The following is a 21,162-nucleotide window of genomic DNA, read 5'->3' as shown; positions in this document are numbered from 1 at the left end:
AGCTCACTGTATAAGTTTGTTCACCGGAAGGCAGGACAGTTAGCTGTACAGATGCTAATCATGATGTGCGTATCACAGTATGCACTGCCCGTTAGTAATAGAATTTCTTCCCAGTTTCTTCCCTGAGTCAGTACCTAGGTGTTTGTTCAGTCTGATATAAAGAATTAACTTGTATGAGATATTGCTATTAGCCCAATCAGTTGTCTGTTCATAGCTTCCAGATGATCAACCTGATGTTCTGCGGCAGAAGGTTCCTTTGTCTCTCCCTTTATGTCTCAGGTTCATAACTCTGGCAGAATGTAAAGCTAACACTATTGGAAGCTTCTGCGTAGAGAATCTGGGGAAAGAACTTACCCATCAGTACCTAATTATATAGAGAAGCCAGCAATACCTTACTCAGAGAAAAACTTACAGGTAGCCACCTTTGATGTCATGCACCAAGATAGTACCTCAGAATATTTCTGCCCCTAATCAGGAGATTTCTTTGGTTCCTAAGAAAGTCCACAACTCTTCTCTGTTTCTTTTTGTGGGCGTCCATGGTTAAGTTTCAGTTCGTATCATGAGTGGGTTTTTGAAGTGAATGTTCTGGTCATCGCCACTGACCACACTTTGGTTAATGTTGCAGAGCAATCCTGAGGCATGCCAGCTGAATTCTTTTAGGATAAAACAGTACAAAAGATGCTCTCTATGAGTGCACTTAATGTGCTGTAACCACTAATGGCTATATCATGGCAAATATCACCAAATTATACTTAACCCAGAATAACCCCTTGCATGGTATGTAGTATGAAAAACATATCCTCATGACTAACTATTACACTTTACAGATCTGCTCCTAATCTCCCAGAGCCCCTATTTTCTTTACAAAGTACACAAGCAAAGAAAGAAAAAAGAAATTTCTTATCTCTAGGAGTGCTAATGAATTTCTTCCTGTTACTGGCCAAGCTAATCCTTCTTACCACTCAGGCTCCAAGTGCAGAAGGACATTTTCAAATTAGTATTTGAAAAGTTAAGCATGAGTATTACAGAAGCTAACATAATGTTAATGTAACATTTTATTAAGCCTGTTATGTTATTAACAAGACTTACAGGAATTCTGCCTGTGAGCTTCCTTAAAATATATTCTGGTTAAGTCAGTTAAATTGAGAACAGGACCTTTAGAGAAAGAAATGTGTATTATGGTGTACTAGCATGAGTCTGAACATCTAACATATTATGATAAAATCCATTGATGCGAGAAACTGAGCAGAGCCTACTGAAGTTGTTCTGTGGTACACTGGATCTTCCCCCAAGGCCAGTGCTTTTGTAAAATAAGCCCAATAACAAAAAGATTGTGTTGCAAGAGGAGTATTAAAAACACTTTTCTTAATCATAGACACTTTACATTCCAGTCCAATGCTTTGCTTAATTCTTGTAACAGGTTCACAAGCAGAGAGAAAATGTCTGTCTGCAAACACTACTTACAAATCTTGTCTGTAGCTATGCTGGTTTATAGCTTTGTTTGAAAGGAGATAAAGTCAAGTGATATGAAATGAATTCAACAAGTGCTGAGCTGATGTCTTTAAGTTCCTTCCACATGAAAAATCTGATATAATTTTATCCATGCTCTAAAAGAAGTAGGGTTTTTTTTCTTTCCCTTCTAAATGAAAGATATTGTAAGTAGAGGAGTATCTGAAGGTATTCATGTTCGTTGTATCTCCAAATTTCACTTGAAATTGTCAGCAACAGAGCTCCAGGACTGATAAGAGCAAGACAGGAAACAGCAAAGCAAAATCATACAGATATGTGAATTCCAGATAAGTCAATGTCATGTTTTCCTCCTGTTCCTAGTTCTTTACAGTTGATGTCTGAATATGATAGTGAAGGGCCCCTTCACTATAAATTATCTCCTTACATAAATTATCTCTTTGTTTTACACATGCTGTGATACATTTTTTATTCCATTGGTTTATTCCTACTTGACTTGAATTGGCTAGGTTTCACCCACTTTCTGGATTGATGGTATCGTACAAATAAATGCATCACAGTGTGATACACTTTTGAAGAAAATACGATTTTTTCAACTCTTAGTGACAGGCATTTAGCCAAGGAACTTAGGAATGGTGAAACCCCATGTCAGAGCTCTGGAAAGTCAGGCATCTGCTTGAGGAGTGGAATTCACAGTGCTAAATGAGTCACAGATCCTTTATATGTGATGGTCAAGGGTTTGACTTCTAGGTGAGATAGCACAGGAAATACCATACTGAGCACTAATATGATTTGGTCAGTCCCAATATGAAATAGTTGTAGGTGTTTCTTTGACACCTTTATAAGGGAGTTCTAGGCATTTGTGGCTCTAGAATTTACTACCTAAAACATTCCCTTTTCCCCTGGGCTTCAGTATAGTGATCTGTTTTCTGTCACTCATCCAAAAAAAGTAAAATCTTGTTTCTGTATTCCCCTTATCTTGGGGTCCTGCAGGTCCCAGATCCTAAAGAAAGCTTTATCTTCAAGTCTACAGTTTCTCCTGTGTTCCTGCACCAACCCTCAACCATGAATGTAAAACTCATAGTATAGAAAGGAGGGAAGCAATGAGAAAACCTTACTGTGATCATTGTGGTTAAGGCTGGGAATTCCAATTTGTGTTTCATGGGATGTATATTGTCTTACATATTTGAAGATATGCAAACACATTAAACCAGTCTCTTTGTATGATTTTTTTTTTTTTTTAAAAGAACCACATTTAAAAAAAGAATCCCTTGAGTAAGTATCATAGTTTTTGGCCAGCTTCAAGTAATGGCTATTTCCTTGATCTCTAATTATTATTCATTCATTGATTACAGTAACATCATAAATCACATTCTTTTCTGATTATTCTCTTCTTGTTTCTGCAGATGACCTTTGGATCAATCTTCCTTGGAAATGTTCCTGTTCATGAAGAGGTTCATCGATGTGCTGGGCAGATACATGGCTATAAAGGATGCATTAGGGATTTTCAAGTTAACAACAAAGAGTTGTTCATCATAGATGAGGCTCTTGGAGGGAGGAATGTTGAGAACTGCAATGTTCCAATATGTGATTATCATCCATGTCGCAATGGTGGGACCTGCACTAGGTAAGAGTTATGTCTAATCATTTTATCATCTATTTACACTCAGGTAGATTCATCCTTAATGAGAAATTACTATAACTTTCTGTGTAATGAAGTAATCACCGATCTTTTGTCCACATAATATTAAATAGAAAATGTGACATCTTCATGCCTAACGAGAGAGATTTTATACCTTATTTGCTTCAATGAAAAGAGATATAAAATGTAATTACATTGCCCACACTGCATACATACTGGGTGGCTGCCAGAATTCCTTTGCGATCAACTAGATCAGTTCCCCTACAAGGCTCGGTGACTAAATCAGACTCTTTGTATAGTTTTGACAGAAACACATAAGGTCTCATTCTTCTAACAACTCTTTATCTTACTAGGCCTTGTACCCTCACCCACCTTCATGGTGTTCTTCTGGGTACACAGCATAGGCCTTCATCATCACGCTATGAAAACAGGAAGAAGTAAGTCAGCACCTTCAGCATGTGTGAAAAAGTATTGTCAAAGAACCTTTGAAAGTTAATGTGCATCATGCTGAAAGAGGAAATGGGGTTCAAAAGAGACATGGGCTAAAAGCACAGAGGATGATGGTTCAGTTGAATGATGGAGCACAGTAACTGTTTAAGCCATAGTAACTTGGTCATTGTCTAAGGCATTTGGCATTTAGGAACCACATTTCTGTTTAAAATTGATAGAACTTGTGAAGTAGCTGCCATGTCCATTTTAAAAATTGTACTTCAGCTTCAAGGCAAATGCTGAACAGAACATAGTCTAAAGTTCTTTTAAAGCTCTGGACCACTGTGTGCTTCTTAGGTTGAGGAGACTTTGAATCAAAGTTTTGAGGTGCTTCTCTACCTCTCTTGATTGATATGAGCAGACAAAGAACACCGAACAGGTTTTTGATTTCTAAGCCTTGTTTGACTAGAGCACAAATGAGAACAAGACAACTTTATGAAAACATACACAATTTGCCTACCAGACTGGTGAAACAGAGTGTGTACTTGGCATTAATGAGTCTATTTTTCCTCTGTTGTTCCTTGCTATATCTCTGTCATTCTACTGATTGGCCTGTCATCTAGCACTATGGAATACTGTTTCAATTAAAGCTTGGGTCCTGAATAATTCATGACCATTGGATTTGTTTCCTGCCTTTCTGCTTTCCAACTGCTGGCCTCAGCCCTTTTCAGAAATTCTTTTGTTCTGAAATAGGCCACTGCTCTTCTGTCCAGAGGAGTCATGGAAGACTGTGCATGTGCAAAGGATAAGCAGCTCTACAGAAGCATGATTTTCATTATTTTCTGCAGCAGTCAACTGATTTTTGGGGATCACCTCCAAGCCCAAGAATGATCCATTCCATTGAGCAGGAAATCAAGTGGCAGGAAGCCTGCATGGATGAACAAGATGCTCCTGACAAAACTCGAATGTCAAAAGGAAGCATACAAGAGGTAGAAGCATGGCCAGGTGACCTGGGAGGAATACAGAGAAAATGTTCAAATACGCAGATATGGGGTTGGGAAAGCGAAAGTCCATCTGGAGATTAATCTGCCAGGGGACATGCAGGGCAAAACCAAATGCTTCTACAAGTACATCAGCAGCAAAAGGAAGACTTGAGAAAATGTGGGCTTGCTGCTGAATGGGGCAGTTGTTCTGGTGACAAAGGATCCGTAAAAGACTGAAATACTCAGTGCCGCCTTTGCCTCAGTCTTTATTGACAAGACTGACCTTCAGGAATCATATTCCTCTTAGACCTGTGGGAGAAAGTCTGGAGCAAGGAAGACTTACCCTTGGTGGAGGAGGACCAGATTAGGGAACATTTAAACCAACCGCACCCATATAAGTCCATGGGACCTGATGGGATTCACACATGAGTGCTGAGGGAGCTATCCGATGTCATAGCAAGATCAATTCTGATAATCTCTGAAAGATCAAGGTGATTGGGAGAGGTTCCTGAGGACTAGAAGACTACCTTCAGGAAGGGCAAGAAGGATGATCTGAGGAACTACGGGATGGTTAGCCTCACCTTGATCTGTGGGAAGTTGATGGAGCAAATTGTCCTGGAAACTGTTTCCAAACACATGAAGGACAAGAAGGTGGTTGGGAGTGGTCACCATGGATTTATGATGGGGAAATTGTGCTTAACCAACCTGATAGCCTCCCACAATGAGATGACTGGCTTGATGGATGAGGGGAGAGCACTGGATGTTGTTTACTCAGCTTCAGTAAGGCTTTGACACCACCTCCCTTAACATCTTTAGTGACAAACTTATTCAGTACTAGCTAGGTAAGTGCACAGTGAGGTGAACTGAAAACTGGCTGAAGGGCAGGCTCAAAAAGCACAAAGGATCAGCGACGCAAATTCCAGACGGAGGCCAATCACTGACAGGGTACCCCAGGTCTCAATACTGGATCCAATACTGTTTATCTTCATTAATGACCTATAAGATGGGACAGGGTTCACCCCAGAAACAAGGGTTAAGTATAAAGCAAGGAGGAGTAGTTGATGCACCAGATGGGTCTGCTGCCATTCAGAGGAACCTCGACAGGCTGGAGAAATGAGCCAACAGGAATCTCATATTGTTCAACAAAGGGAAATGCAAAGTCTTGCACCTGGAGTGGAATAACCCCAGGCACCAGTATAGACTGGGGACTGTCTGGCTGAAAAGCAGCTTTGCAGAAAAAGACTTGCCAGTTCTGGTGGACAACTAGTTGATCTTGAGTCAGCAATGTGCCCTAGTGACAAAGCAAGCCAACAGCATCCTGGGCTGCGTTAGAAAGAGAGAGTGGGTTAAGGGGGTCATTCTTTCCCTCTCTTCTCACCTGGTTTGCTAGTTTTCATATGTATGTACATACATTCTTCAGTCAGTTCACAAACTGTCCATATTCAGTAAGCTTCACCTTGCTAGGAAGATCTAGATGCCATGTTTCACATCCAAGTTCTGCAGCTCTGATTTCATACTGTTCACTTGCCAGAATAGAGTTTGCTTTTTCAGAGGCTGATCATTCCTCTTAGCTGTCAAGACTGCCAACAAAAACTGTCACAACAGATTATCTCTCAGGATTCAGAGGTCTCACTTGGATAGGTTACTAGGTAGTGGTCTTTAGAGGAGCAATTTCTGCATCCCGAAGTCCTGAATCTTCATATTGTCCACAGTGTGTGCAACATTCTCTTTCCTGGAGAGTTAAACGTATATGTGAGAACAGACTGCTCCATCACTATATAACATGTATTCAACCAAATCACTTCTGCTTTGCTGAGAAGTATGACAGATCTAAAAGATTCACTTCCTTATAAGTCATTTACCTATCTTCTCCAATTTCTTTGTAGAGGATGTAAACAGAGCAGCAAGTTGGGATGTAAATTTGCCTGTGCTAGCAGCCATTTTTCAGGAGTACTGGCAGGCATTCTACACAGGCTCTGCCTGACAGAACGCCAGGGTCAGAAATGCCTTTGGGGAATGCTTCAGTTTGCTGTATCCCAATTCCATTTTCCACAGGTTTGAGCGGATTGAGGAGATATGGGAAAACAATGACTTGTATACCTCCTGATCAGCCTTGGCAGGTCTGGCTCCAGAACCTCTTTAATCTGGACCTTAACATTCCACAAAGGTTATTCCTCTGAATCTGTCGTCTTAAGATTTAAGTCCAGTGCTTCAGTGGGTAAAGCATCTCCTGAAAGGAATGATGAGAGATTCTGTGCTATAGACTCTTCCTGTACTTCTTTCCAGGCAGTGCCTGCTAATACTAGGAATCTATTTAGTAAATGTGCATGCTGTAACAAGCTCTGTTCAGTAAATGGAACAATTTTAAGTGTGTTGGGCTTGTTGTCACCTTCTTCCTTCAGTGCTTTCGTTACAAACATCCTTTGGTACCTCTTGTAGCTGCAAGATACGAGTTTCTCCTCTCACTCCACTTTAATTTATTAGTTGCTTTATCCTAGCAACTATTTGATTAATACTTGGTCATCAACCTGTCACATCATGGTTCACATGGTTCACACCATGTCATGTGTGGAGCAGGAGAACTGAAAAGCCAGAGGTGGACATTTTGTGTATAGTTTATGGGGAAAAATTTCCAGGCTTCAGTCCCAGTGTTCAAGTGGTGCATGTGCACTATACAACTGTGTTATCTTCAGATAATGAGTTTATATTCATGAGACTGCAGCCAACGAGAGCCATAAATAACCTATAGTGTTAAAAATATTCCCTTCTACACCATTTATTGTCCATTTGCTATTTATTACTGTAAAAAACCTTATATTTAAAAAAAATTTCAGATGAAACAAGCAACAATTTGACAATTCATAGACAACTATTATTGACTTGTTTAAGATTTTTGCCAGTTGTTTTAATTACACTGTTTAGTGGCAAAAAAAAAGATTTTTCATTGCATGTTATTCTTCAGGTGCTTGGCAACTAATTAGAGCTTTTGCTTCTGAAAGGCCATGAAGTATTACATAGCGAATATGTCAGCCATGTTTTATAATGAACACTGGAGCTTGTCAACACATACTGCTGAGCATAGACGGGTGTGTTTCATAAGAAACATTTTTTGCAGTCATTTTTAAAAGAAAGTTACTTGACTTTTCTTATCATCAGAGTACAAAAATAGTATTGTAGTGTTCATCCTATTAATTGCAATAATTATGCAGAAAAAAATTTATTTGACAGAAAAAAATGTTTTCTTTGTGTTTTGGTAGCAAGAGACAGAGATTAGTACGTGCCTAGTTTTCAGATACAAAATTTCAGAATGCGACAGGGGCCAGCAGCTCTGGTCACTGGTTGCATCGGGTGCTCCCCAGGGGTCCGTCAGGGCAGGGCCTGGCAGCCAGGGCCCCTCCCATCGCCCCAGCCAGGAGCAGGGCAGCCAGGGGCACCGGGGCAGGCCCAGCCCTGGGCACCAGGCACATCCCTGGGGATAGCGAGGGGCTGAGGCTGGGCTGGAACATCAGTCCACTGGTGGGGGATCAGGATCAAGCCCAATGAGGGGAACCAGGGTCAGACACAGCCCTGAGATGTCCAGGCAGGGCTGTGGTGATGGGGATGGGCTGCACAATCACCATTTTGCTGTGAAAGTACTGAATGTATCGTATTGTGGAATTGGAAGTCTCTAGTTATCTTCATTCTTTTTAAGATAAGATCCGCTCCACTTTCATTAAAAAAAAAAAAAGTGTTATCTAGGTTTCATTTATATTTTGACTAAAAAATATGTCTGTGTATAGGTGTCATGGTTTAACCCCAGATGGCAACTAAGCACCACACAGCCGCTCCCTCACTCCCCCCGCAGTGGGATGGGGGAGAGAATCAGAAGAATAAAAGTGAGAAAACTCGTGGGTTGAGATAAAGACAGTTTAATAGGGAAAGCAAAAGCTGCGCACACAAGCAAAGCAAAATAAGGAATTCATTCACTACTTCCCATCCACAGGCAGGTGTTCAGCCATCTCCAGGAAAGCAGGGCTCCATCACGTGTAACGGTTACTCGGGAAGACAAATGCCATCACTCTGAACGCCTCACTCTTCCTTCTTCCCCCAGCTTTATATGCTGAGCATGACACCATATGGTATGGAATAGCCCTTTGGTCAGCTGAGGTCAGCTGTCCCAGCTGTGTCCCCTCCCAACTTCTTGTGCACCCCCAGCCTACTCGCTGGTGCAGTGGGGTGAGAAGCAGAAAAGGCCTTGACTGTGTGTAAGCACTGCTCAGCAGTAACTAAAACATCCCTGTATTATCAACACTGTTTCCAGCACAAATCCAAAACAGAGCCCCATACTAGATACTATGAAGAAAATTAACTCTATCCCAGCCAAAACCAGCACAACAGGACAAAAGCCATTCTGTTTCAAGAGTATTTAAACATATGCTGTATCAGATGAGTGGTTCAGTACAAATCTGAATTTCTATTTCTTTACATAGCCATTATTTTATTAGTTTTTAAAAACAAAGTACTCTCCTATGTAAATGCTCTATTGCTTTTAGAAGCACTTTTGCAAGTTCATTATCTCTTTTACTGCACTTTAAATCCATGCTAAGGTAGAATTCCAGAGGCTGGTTAATATCAGAGGAAAAAAGTGACAACTATTCAGTAAATTTGTGGTTTGAGTGTCATATAGTTCTATGACTAATTTTCTGAATTCGAAGCTCATTGGATTTGAAAGTATGTGTTTGAAAAGGGCATGGAAAGATTAACCTAGGAAGCTCTTAATATTCTGTATGGCCCCCTGATCATATGAACCAGATGTTGCAAACCAAGCTTAGTGTTAATTAAGAAGACACATCTCTGTGTGGGAAATAAACTCATAAAATGACTTCATCAATGATTTGACAATTATGTCAGCCACTACACTAGTAGTAGTTGATTAATACATTTGTTTTAAATTGTATAAAGACTCAAGAAAATGTAAACATAGACAAGCTTAGCTTTTATAGTGCAGAGTACAATCTCAAAGTTAATTGCTCCCACAAACAATCATGTTTCCAGTGTCTCAAACTATTCTCACAGTGATTATTCTTACTGTTGTTGTTCCCCATGTATTGGTGCAGCAGATGGGTCCATTAATGTTAATCAATTAACCAAGACTGAAAAATCAAACTCAATTAGCAATAAATTTCAATAGAGAGACACTTATCTTCAGATTTCAACCGCCATGAATGCTGTAATCACCAAAAATACACAAGGAATGTAATTTTTCAATTTTCATCCCCTGATAATGTAAGGAATATGTTCCTAGATATGTAGGTCTCATGTGGAAGGTACCTTTTCAGCTATAAATAGGAAAAGCCATATTTTAAATCATATTTCAGAAACTGTCTGTTTTCTGCATGATGGGGCATCACGCAATTCTTCTTAAGCGTTAAAGAACTGATCACCAAATGAAAAATTCCATCCAAACTGTTTCCTAAAGTTCATCTGATAAGGTTTTGAATGCCTTTTTTTTAAAGTTATAAAATGAGTTCTAGGTTAGCTTTCTTGTAAGTTAAAGGAAATTTTATAGTTGAACTTGCTTAAGTGATAGAATTCCATGTGTTGCAGATACTGAGGAGACCATGTGAAGTGACTTAACAAATTTTGTGGTCTCTTTTTAGTATATATCCTCAATGTTAATTAAAATAAACAGTAGGAAAAGTCGTTATGAATATGACTGGTTTTAGAGAAAAAGAAGGAGCTCAAACTGTAGACTTTGGAGACACTAAAATGTTCTTTTCAACTTTTTTTTCCATCTCATTTTCCATTTCAAAGGGTAGTCATGGTGAACCTTTTCCAGATCATGTGCCAGAAATACTTCTTGTGTTTTCTTGTGCTCATAAGTCAAAAAGCATGTTATGTCAGGTTTTGGCTGAAGGTATTCATCTAAAGATAGGCTTTTATGCCCTTATTAATGCTTTTCTCACATTTCTAGCACAGAGTTGCAGTTTGTTTCCAGCTCAAAAAATCTGATTTGTGTGTTTGTTGAACTAAAGATAAAATTGTTACACGAGAATGAGTAAGTGCCCATTTTTAAGCCAAGGAGCACTGAAGCATCTCCCAAAACTGCTAACAGCATTGCAGGCCAAATTTTTAGAATTGCTCATGGATTTCCTATCACTGCTTTAGAGGTACGTGTTTCAGGATAAGAAGAGAACCAGCTGGTCAGAAATAGCAGAATGGATCATTTAGCAAGGATCTTTTTATAGATCTGTTTTATAGACTAAGAGACTCAGGCCAACATATTATCTAGAACATCTGTTTGTTGGGTTTTTTACAAATCTAAATCCTAAGTTAACTTCACTAAGATGCATATTAAGTCCAGAACTAATGCTTTAAGTTCCACTGTATTCAACTCTTGCAGAAAGATAAACCGAACAAAGGGATTAAATTTCATTTTAGTTGATTTGCAAAGGAAGAAGATTTCCAGATGGGAGCTGTGTATTCTCACACCTTTTCAGCATTTGCACCATACGCACTTATGTAATACTGATTTGTATGAAGAAGATAACCTGCTTCCTTTTAAAGGGCTGATTTTGGGACAGATCTGTCAATCCTAAAGATGCTTACATGTTTTACAACTCCAGAAACTGTTGGTATTATTATTCTGATTCATGCTTACACAGAGCATTATTTAGGAAGACTAGTTTGGGGGGTTGAATTTTTTGGATCCTGTACTTTTAATGAGATTAGGTAGCTAGTATAGCTGGAGTTTGGTACTTATTAAAGAGATTCATATTTGGAAATCCATTTTTTTTTCTAATGCTTACTTCAAACTGGGCTTTGGTGAAGAAAAGAATTCATTTAAATTTATTTCCAAGCTGTTTTCTTTTTCTGGCAGAGAGATTGTTTGTTATTTTAGGTTCCACACAATCTTAGGAAAAAATAATGCCATTCTTACTAAGAAAAATCTGTCATGTCATTTTTGACAAGTATGAAAGATAATGCCATTGAGCTTCTCAGAATGACCAAAATCCTGTTGGACATGCGTTTGTTACATCGTATTTTCACAGGAAAGTCAAGTAAGCAAAAGAGAAAATTTCATCTCCAGTCTTCCTAACACTAGGTATTAACAGATAGAGAATTCATTTCCCCAGGTTGATCTTTCTGGTAAAAGGATTGCATTTGGCTTAAGCCCCATATAAAAATTCTGCACACTTTTTTCTCAACTAAATCTTCATTTCTCCCACCTTAGTTTTCCTTAAAGTGAAAACGGAAAACTGAAATTTTAACCCCAGCTTCTTGTCCTTGAAGTTTAGATAGTAAATTGCTCCAACCCACAGTTGTGTTAGGATATCTGTTTCAAGACTGAATTAGTTGAACTATGTGTGTCTCACTCTTGGTATCAGAAACAGATTCCCATTTTATTGTACTTTATTTCTTAGGCATTATATTCCTCAGATTATAGTAGTATGGAGAAGAGATTTGACAAAGAAATCAAAGCTGTGTTCCATTAAGCTGGCAGTGTTAAGAGCTAATGTTTTACATTTTAGACAAAACATCTGTAAACCCCCAGGAAATTGTGCAATGATAATGTATGAGGAAATAGCAAAATACAAAGTCATAAATATTATTGGATATACTAGTACTCGACTGTTGTTCCTTTTAATTAAGAATTTAAAATACACAACTTCTTTACTAATGATTAAAATGTGGTACACTTCAGAATTTGTTTGCTTCAGAACATCATTTTATCATAGAAGTATTGTTGAAATAACAAATTCTGGCAATTGAAAAATAATCCAAGCAAACAAGTTAGAAAAAGTGATGTTCAAAGAGTAAACCTTTCTTTGTTTTTAATTTAGGCAGTATAGTGGTGGTTCTATTAAAAATGTCTGTGGAAAAAATCAATTTTTTATGTTCTCAGATCCAAAGATTTAGTATTTGATTAGTGTGAAAAGTAACATGCTGAAAACAGAGCATGCAGGAAAATCAAGGATCCAAATATAAATCGGACTTCAAATTCCTGCCTGTTTAGATAATGTACAAGCTGTGCACAAAATTTGTTAAACGTAATGTTTATACATCATCTCAATTCAATTGTACTTTAATCAGAGAAGCTGCCATGGCTAAAATTTTAGTGTGGGTATTGAAATACCAGTAAGTGCCATTTTAATACCAGTCATCTTAGAATGTTTTGACTCAGTTCCCAGAAATACTATGTAACATTATTTTCAAGAATTACAGCACAACCAAATCAGCATTTCTGATAGCTTTGATTCCAGAAGGGCTGTCTTATTTGGAGTAGCTTTAAAACACAACATATCAGCAAAATGAATTGAATACTATCTTTTTCCAAGGCCAGTGAGACGTTTAAGTGTATACAGAAATACTCAAAACACTGTTCATATATATTTGTCCAACTGGAGAAGTAGTGCACGGACTCTTAATAAGAATTTCACTCTGCTATAAATCCTGACAAATAGTATAGCTGGTACTGTTTGTTATAAGTTGTATCATATGTAACGTGTATGAAAAATGATAAATGTGCCATATTCTTTGTACTAATGGTTTTCCAAAATTCCACAGAGATAATCCTTTTAGTGAAATGTATACGTTTTCCATAAGGACCCATTATATGCTCTAGCTGTTTACTGTAAGTTATCACAATAAAATTACAAGACTGGTACTGCAGAAGATGAATAATGCACTATCTGTAATATATGTTAGAACATTTATTCCTTTGCTGCTAACCTAACATATATACCTATCTACTAGTGATAGATTTCTGCACTTCAAGCAACGAAAATGACATAAGGGAGAAGAAAATTACGAAATTTCAGTCCTGACTAGCATGGTTGACTGGAGACTGAATGGGTGAGAACATCATTGTTCTGAATCCCTATTTTGGGGAGCTTATCATTGAAAGGAAGAGTGAAGTTTATCTGAGGTCACATAACAGAACAGATTTTGATTATGGTTTAGAGAAACCATCTTCACCTTTGGTATCTTGTTGAATTCAAGAACATGTTTAATATTAAAACAGAATTTGGGAAGTCTGGATATGAGGTATCATCTTGATACAGAAGGTTACCGTGTCACCAAATTCGTTTTTGTTACTTTATTTCTTTCTCAGTAACAGCATTTATTTGTTTGCTTTTTAGAAAGACAGGAAATGGGATTGTTTTTACCAGTAACCCTTGTTTTTTGGATTTAGTAAAACCAGCCAACTTTGTGATCATGTGTACAGATAAATACAAAGAGTACCAACATAGTCATGGGAATTTCATGCTGTGTGTGCATGCATATAATGCATTTAGAGTAGGTTTCTTTTAGTTAGCCAAACCTACTTAAAAGATAGCTTTAGGGAGGAGAAAGACAGAAATAGTGGAGTCGTTCTACCTGGAGTCGTTCTACCTGTACCCAGAGTATCCACAGGTATCCAGCTCACTATTCAAAGGCAAAGGTAACCTCACTAGTCCCTCACTTTTTTCTCACTGCCCACTGTCATGGGTCGATACATGTGGTGCTTGTACAATCTTCCCCACAACTGGCTCCAGTTATTTCAGATCAAATATCAGTCTTGCATGTTGTAAAGGAGAGAATGTTTTTTTTTTACTACGGAAGACCTACTGAAGTGTATTACTCTTCAGTGAAGGGGAGCATAGAAGATCAATATGTTATTCATAAAGAATCCAGAGATTTAAGAATTAGCTGGTGTCCTGCTAGAGAATTAGTGCATCCCTCTTCAAAAAACAGTCTTGGATAAAAATATGTATGAAACAACTGCCCTTGAAGACTGATTCTCTGTAACCTATAGTATCTTAGGAGATATGAAGATAAAAGGACCCTAGAACCACAAAAATCCATTTGTCCTTCACCAGGACCTTCCTCAGGTTACCTCAAATCATAGTAGAAGAGGTCACACAAGGCCTAATATGTGTCCATTGGCATCTTCCATAATCCATGGAGCCATCTAGCATTGCTGTAGATTAGTTGTGGAACAATAAAAACCATTTCACAGCAGCACCTTGAAAGCTGATGTCATTATTTTCAGTAATGGTTATCTATTGTCTATTATTCAGTATCAGTACTGTTCAATTACCTATCTAGAATACTGTATTACTAAATAAAAAGTCCTGCATAGCTTTAAAAGGCTTAATGTTTCCTTTAGGGACATACTACTTTTTTTAATAGTTGTGTTTGTATTATTACCAGACTTATTAGTCATACCCAGTTAAAGTACGCTCTTTGTGTGCTTGTAAGAGTACAGCTGGTACTGTTTCTTCTCTGTTTCAAAATCAGATAGTGCTTAGGAGTTATGAGTTAGAGGATCAGGGTAGTCAAGGCATGATTTGTATTACTCCACAAGGCATGAGAGTTCAGTAAAGGGGTGCTGCATTCTCATATTTAGGTCACCTTCTCAGTATGCCTATCAATTTAGCCTTATTGCGTGCTTTGGAAAATTCATCTGGCTTGGAGGTCAGCATGTGCACTAGATTTCTTCTGACATTGCCTCAGTAAGGAGTTTTACAGATAGCTAAGAAAACATTTCATTGCTCTGAAGAGAAGCTACATAGAAGACTGACCATGCTTGTTCTTCTTATCATCTTCTAATGGGATTGTGACATTTGAAGTGGGCCATATGAAATAGTCATATGAGTTTTTGGACATCCTACTCATTTCTGTACCTGGACTGCTACAATATATATTAACATATAAAGTACTTCAACAGATACTTTACTTTGGTGTGTACTTAAAAGAATACAAAAGCGCTAGCAGTTTTTCACACTCATGTCTGAATAGGTTGTAATAGAAATGAGATCAAGTTCTCATTTGGGAGGGAGGGAGCAGCTCAGGAATTCCCCAAGGTGAAATGCCCCAGACAGAAAACAGTGGCTCAGCATCAGGAGTGTTGTTTTAAACAGTTATTGCAACTGCCAGTTATAAGGGCTCCTCTGTGCCACACTCTTATTTACATTAGAGATCTCTCTCTACATTCCCCCACAAATTTTCTCAAAATTACATAGGGATATGTAAGTCTTCAGTTCCAGAAGCTCTGGTCATGACATCTCTTTTCTGTTTCCAAACAACCCTTGAAGCTGCTAATAGGATGTGAAGTTTCATAACTTATTTACCATGTCATCATCTTTGCTGCAATCATCAGGAATTAATGAAATGTGAGGTAAATATCTGTGTGGGAACACAGGTACAAACACATGTGTATGTATATGCATCCAAACAATTTAATTATATGGTGGCTATAGTTGTGCTGTATGTATTGTTCTTTTGTTCAAAATTGTCTTCTCTTCATTATACTATGGAGTTTTATAATATATTGTTGGTGAGGGTGCTACGAGCAATCGGGTTTATTTTGTATCTCCTCCCAGTTGTAAAGATGAGGACACTGAGAAAATAGGTAAAATCCCCAACAGACGCATGAACTGGAGTACATTGGGAGTGAATACTATCAATGAAATATAAATGAACAGCGTTTGTTCAAGATGCACGATTGTTGTCCTGTCAATAACCATTTTTTTTCTATTTTTCTTGATGACAGTCCTAGCCCTGCAACTATTCACGGCTTTAATTTAATTTATTTTCTTCAGAATTACTCAGATCAGGGGTCTGGAAAAGACAAAGAAAAATTCACAGAAATATGCTAGAAAACAGTATGGCATCAATAACAGAGATGTTCAACCTAAAAAAATTATTCTTAACAACAAGGGATTTTGAGTTATAAACAGTTAGCATTTTGAACACAAATCTCCAAGTAAAACATGAAGACTGCTACTATCTGTAGGCTGAAGAATATCCAGGAATTATTCTTTTTTGTAGTAGGATATAATATGATGGTATAGCATCATTATATTTCAGTTGTCAGACTCGCCCAATTATTCATCCACTTTTCAATCCTGTAAACCATTTTCAGAAACAGTGCAGTATATTTCTAGGCTGGAAACCAAGCACACTAGTTCATTAACCCAGATTTAAGCTCTTTCCTGGATACCTTCAGGGATTAATTATGGACTTCACAGCTTACCAAAATACTCAGAGATTGATTTAAATCCCAAAATTCAAGCTAAGCTTGTTTTCATCATGTATCATCTTATGTAATCCAGTTTTTTTTTTCTTGGCATTCATAAGTATTCATGATATTGTTACATGGATCAGAGTCACTACCTGGATAAATATACTAATGTAACGGAGAGAATAAACTATTTTGAAAAATCTAGGGTAAATTGGACTGAAAACCATTTGGAGTTAAGAATCATTAACAAATAAAATGTGTACTCTAAAAGTGGCTAGCTTTTTTAACCTTTTTTTAGCTTTCCCCCAAGCAGATTTCATGGAGAAGTTAAGGTGAAAGTTTGCCAAATGGTCAGAATCTCCTCTTCTGCTCCCCAGGACACGAAGTCCATAAGGTGCTTTTACTCCAAATTATACACTTACAGCTGATAATTTGATGAAATTTCTTTTCCCTCAGTTCATGCCTGAAAGAACCCTATCCTCCTTTTATCCAAAAGACAGTATCCTAAAAAAATCTTCCTGGTGACTAATACAAAACCTGTCAATTAGGCAGAAGGTCTAAATGCCACCCCCCAGCCTGGAGACTACATGGAAATAGAGTTGTGATCCATTTCCTTTTCCTGGTGCTTTCTCTCAGTTTCTGATTCTGTCAGTACGATTCTTATACCCTCGCCTTCCCCAGGGTGAAATTCAGCTACTTAAGATTCACTTAAACCCTGGAAGCAGAGTTGAAGTGGGACACAGGTTTTGCACTGCCCCTTGGAAAACAGCTCCTTGATTTGTCAGTGTTGCAGGGATGATGGAGCGAGAATGCAATGTATAAATGTGCATCACAGTAAGTTAAATGTAGCCACTCACATTTTAAAAACTGATGCAGTCTTTGAGTATCCTTACTATTTTCCCTGCTTTGAAAAACAGTGAGGTAGACGAACTGTATTTGTTTCGCTCTTGGCAGATACCTATTTAACTGTTAGGCACTGAAATTCTTTGAGTGGACAAACATAAGATGTTTTTAACATTGAAATCTAGCTTTAGTATGTATGCTTAAACTGCAGGGAAAAAGACAAAGCAATCAGGATTTTATTTTATTTGCTTTTACAAGTGTTGAGACTCAGCATCCAGATTTATAATGTGATAGTTATGCCAGCTCAAGATTCAAGGCTAAATTATAAAGTCGGTTTTCAGCTTCAGCAAATGCTCTCTGGGTCCTGCTGTGTTTCACTTAATAGCAAGGACAAGTGGATTCCATCTGTAGGAGAGCATGTTTTGCATATGAACTACTGCAAGGCAAGAGCCAATACTGAGATGGAGCAGGATTCAATATCAGGACACTCTTTTTATTTATGGACAGTTGCTTGTTTGTTTTCAAGCAGGTCTTTAAAGCTGGGTTGATGATTTAGGAGCAGATGTGGGGTTATAATACTTAGTTTTAAAATGAAAGGATGTTTGTCCTGTACTTTGATGGTAAACTGCTGTGATTTAATATGAACAAGACGGCATTCACCAGTATGAACTAATCTTGCTAGGTGCAGAATGTGTACAAAATGGTAATTGATATGAACGTATCTTTTTTTTCTGCCTAGAACTAATGGAGTTAAAACCTCAGATTTGATCAATTTTTTATGGATAAATATTTGTGTAGTAGCAAAAACAGTTGTGCATTATTATATAAGTGTATGCATAGGTAAATTGGTATGTGTGAACATACAATGCTTTTGTTTATCAATATGGTTTTGTCCATATTTTGGGGTGGGTTTTTTCAGTATGAATTGGACAGTTCTGGCTGTTTAAACTCCTGGATGTTTAAATTTGCAACCATTTTCTGTAGGCTAGTCTTGATAATATGCATTTTTAGTAATTTTTTGTATTTCTCAAGTCCTTGACACAGATCGTATATGTATTCTATCATGTTACACTAAGAGGCTAGGGACATTGTTGTAGTTCAGCCCCAGTCGGCAATTAAGTACCATGCAGCTGCTCGCTCACCCTCCCCCCTGGTGGGATGGGGGAGAGAATCGGAAGAGCAAAAGTAAGAAAACTTCTGGGTTGAGATAAGAACAGTTTAATAGTTGGAATAATAATAATAATGATAATAATGATAATAATGATGATAATAATAATAATAATAATAATAATAATAATAATAATAATAATAATAATATGTAATGAGAAGGAAAACAACAAGAGAGTGAGAGAGGAACCCGGGGGGGGGACGGACAAAAAAAGACCAGTAATACAACTGCTCACCACCTGCCGACCAACACCCAGCCAGTCCCCGAGCAGCGACAGCTGCCCCCTGGCCAGCTCCCCCCAGTTTCTATACTGAGCATGGCGTCCTATGGTATGGAATAGCCCTTTGGCCAGTTTGGGTCAGCTGTCCTGGCTGTGCCCCCTCCCAGCTTCTTGTGCACCTGGCAGAGCATGGGAAGCTGAAAAGTCCTTGACCAGTGTAAACACCACTTAGCAACAGCCAAAACATCAGCGTGTTATCAATATTATTCTCATACTAAAATCCAAAACACAGCACTATACCAGCTACTAGGAAGAAAATTAACTCTGTCCCAGCCTAAATCAGGACATAGATGTGCAATCAACTTTTCTTAGACAAGAACATTGCAACCTTAACCACTAATCCAAAAGAATACCCAGAGCATCCTGAGTTCACCACTACAGATTACCCCAATTTACAAAAATAAAATTGGAGACAAAATGAGAAAGGTTGTTGTTATGTCTAATCTCATCTTTTTACTCTGCAGACATTTGATTATACACTGTCCAAGAGCCCATGTATGCAAAATAGCCCTTTTCTCAAAAATAAAAAAAAAACAAACGGAGGTAAAGAAAAATACTTGATTTGTACAATTTATTAAAAGAATAGAGATCATAATTTAGGTAAATAGGTGCTTCAAAAAATCCTTTTCTTTGCCAGGAAAACCCTGGGATCGTTGACTGGGAAAAATCCTTACTATCCATATTTTGTTCTGCTGCATCTGAGTGAAACATTGTTCTGTGTGTCTGGGCTGGTTTTAATCTTCCACGAGGTTCTGAAACGGAAGAGCTGTGGGTTACTGCCACCTACAGCTGGAATGCCACCCACTCCCAGCTAGAAAAATGGACCTTGCACTAAAGCCCCTCTGGACAAAATGCAGTAGATCTTAGAGGTGAGCTAAAGGAGGACTTTGCAGAGCTGGTAGTAATTGGGTTTTGCCAGCTTTTTATGACATTTAAATAAAACTAGGGCTACAGAGAAAGTAAATCCCCCAGTAGCATATTCAAGCAATTTTCTTCTCATAAAAGCACCTTCCTACTGGCAGTAGCTTGGCAGAAATGTTGCAGAGTTTAAATTTCATAGAGAGGAAGAAAAAACCTCAGCTTCTGACAATCCTTATGTCAGCTAACATTCGAAATGCTCTGAGATTTACCAGAAAGAAAAAAAAAAAGAAGATTGTACTGTGTTGGGGCCTATTTAGTCATTGTGGTTTTGTGTATTGCAACTATTTTAAGACACTTAGAATGTTCTTTGTCTCCTATAACCTCAGTCCCTCCTCCCCACTGCATTTTTATCTCTGCAGTTTTTTTTAAAAAAAAAGAAGGAAAAAAGCACACTCTAAATTAAGACCTCAGGAGAACAGGAATAATAATGCCCAGCAGTGGTGTGCCATTTTCTGTGACTGCTCCCACCTTTTTTGTTCTGTGCTTTAATGCGGTATCTTTTTCAATAAGGAAAATTCAGGGTTGCTTGCTTCTAATAATTGTTCTGTGCTGCTTAACCTAGTAAATATTGGCATGAAAAATTCTGTGTGCGTAGGAAGGAGGGGAAATTGTTGTTGTTTGTTTCCATTCAAGTGTACCCTCTTTTTTCACTACTACTGTGGTATCTGAGGATTTTTTCCTATGCTCTTCCTGATTTCATTTCCCTTTCTATGCTACATTGAAGAAGAGTGCTCTATGTGGGCCGATCAAGCTACTTCACTCCCAAAAGGATTTCTTACATAAGTAGTTCCAGTGAGATTTAGCGAATGATGTATTTTAGCAGAAATGCTCATGAAGGTATCCTTGCACAGTGAAGTGTGTAAGCACATAGGCAAGAGCCTGCATGGCACTGCTACCTTATTTTCATTCGCAGTACGGAAAACATTTTTTTTTATCCTGCACTTATAATATAGGAATTAAGCTTGAGACTTTTTTTTTCATTTTTGAAAGCAGAATGAGCATAAGAAAAACCACAGGAACACATTATGCTATTAAAGAAATAAAATCAACATATTCCAGCCATCCATCAGCACTGCCTTTTGTTTGAGCTAACTTATGCCTGTAACCAGCATTTCTTCAAAACACTTACCTTTCTTCAAACAGGAATTATGCACTGACATCTGAGTCACAGAGGCAGAAGTACATATTCTTTCAGGCAGCATCTCCAATTATCTTTCTTGCCAGCAGATGTTAGCGGCATATTCCTCTCTGCCCAAATATTGTAATCATTAATAATTAGTAATTGTACAATTCAGTGTTTACATGTAAAGGAGCTTCATCCTCTGGTGCAGGATTTGGAGCTAACACTGCCAGCGGAAAAAGAAAGAAAATGGAGCTTGGTTCTCATTTTACGTCTGAGATTACACCATTTTAGAGTGCTGAGATTCCCTTGCCTTATGT

The 21,162-nt window shown here is 38.0% G+C and overlaps 1 protein-coding gene across 1 annotated transcript in view; it reads left to right on the top strand.

The window, feature by feature from the left end:
• EYS (eyes shut homolog) overlaps positions 1–21,162 on the top strand; it is a 951,425-nt gene that overhangs the window by 823,610 nt on the left and 106,653 nt on the right. Inside the window, exon 41 of the mRNA XM_075497152.1 lies at positions 2,874–3,094. Coding sequence (XP_075353267.1) covers positions 2,874–3,094 — 221 coding nt within the window. The remainder of the gene's footprint in view (positions 1–2,873; positions 3,095–21,162) is intronic.

Source organism: Mycteria americana, chromosome 3 (assembly GCF_035582795.1).
Source record: "Mycteria americana isolate JAX WOST 10 ecotype Jacksonville Zoo and Gardens chromosome 3, USCA_MyAme_1.0, whole genome shotgun sequence".
Lineage (NCBI taxonomy): Eukaryota > Metazoa > Chordata > Aves > Ciconiiformes > Ciconiidae > Mycteria > Mycteria americana.
The sequence above is the reverse complement of the archived record's forward strand: the minus strand, read 5'-3'. Positions and strand labels throughout refer to the sequence as shown.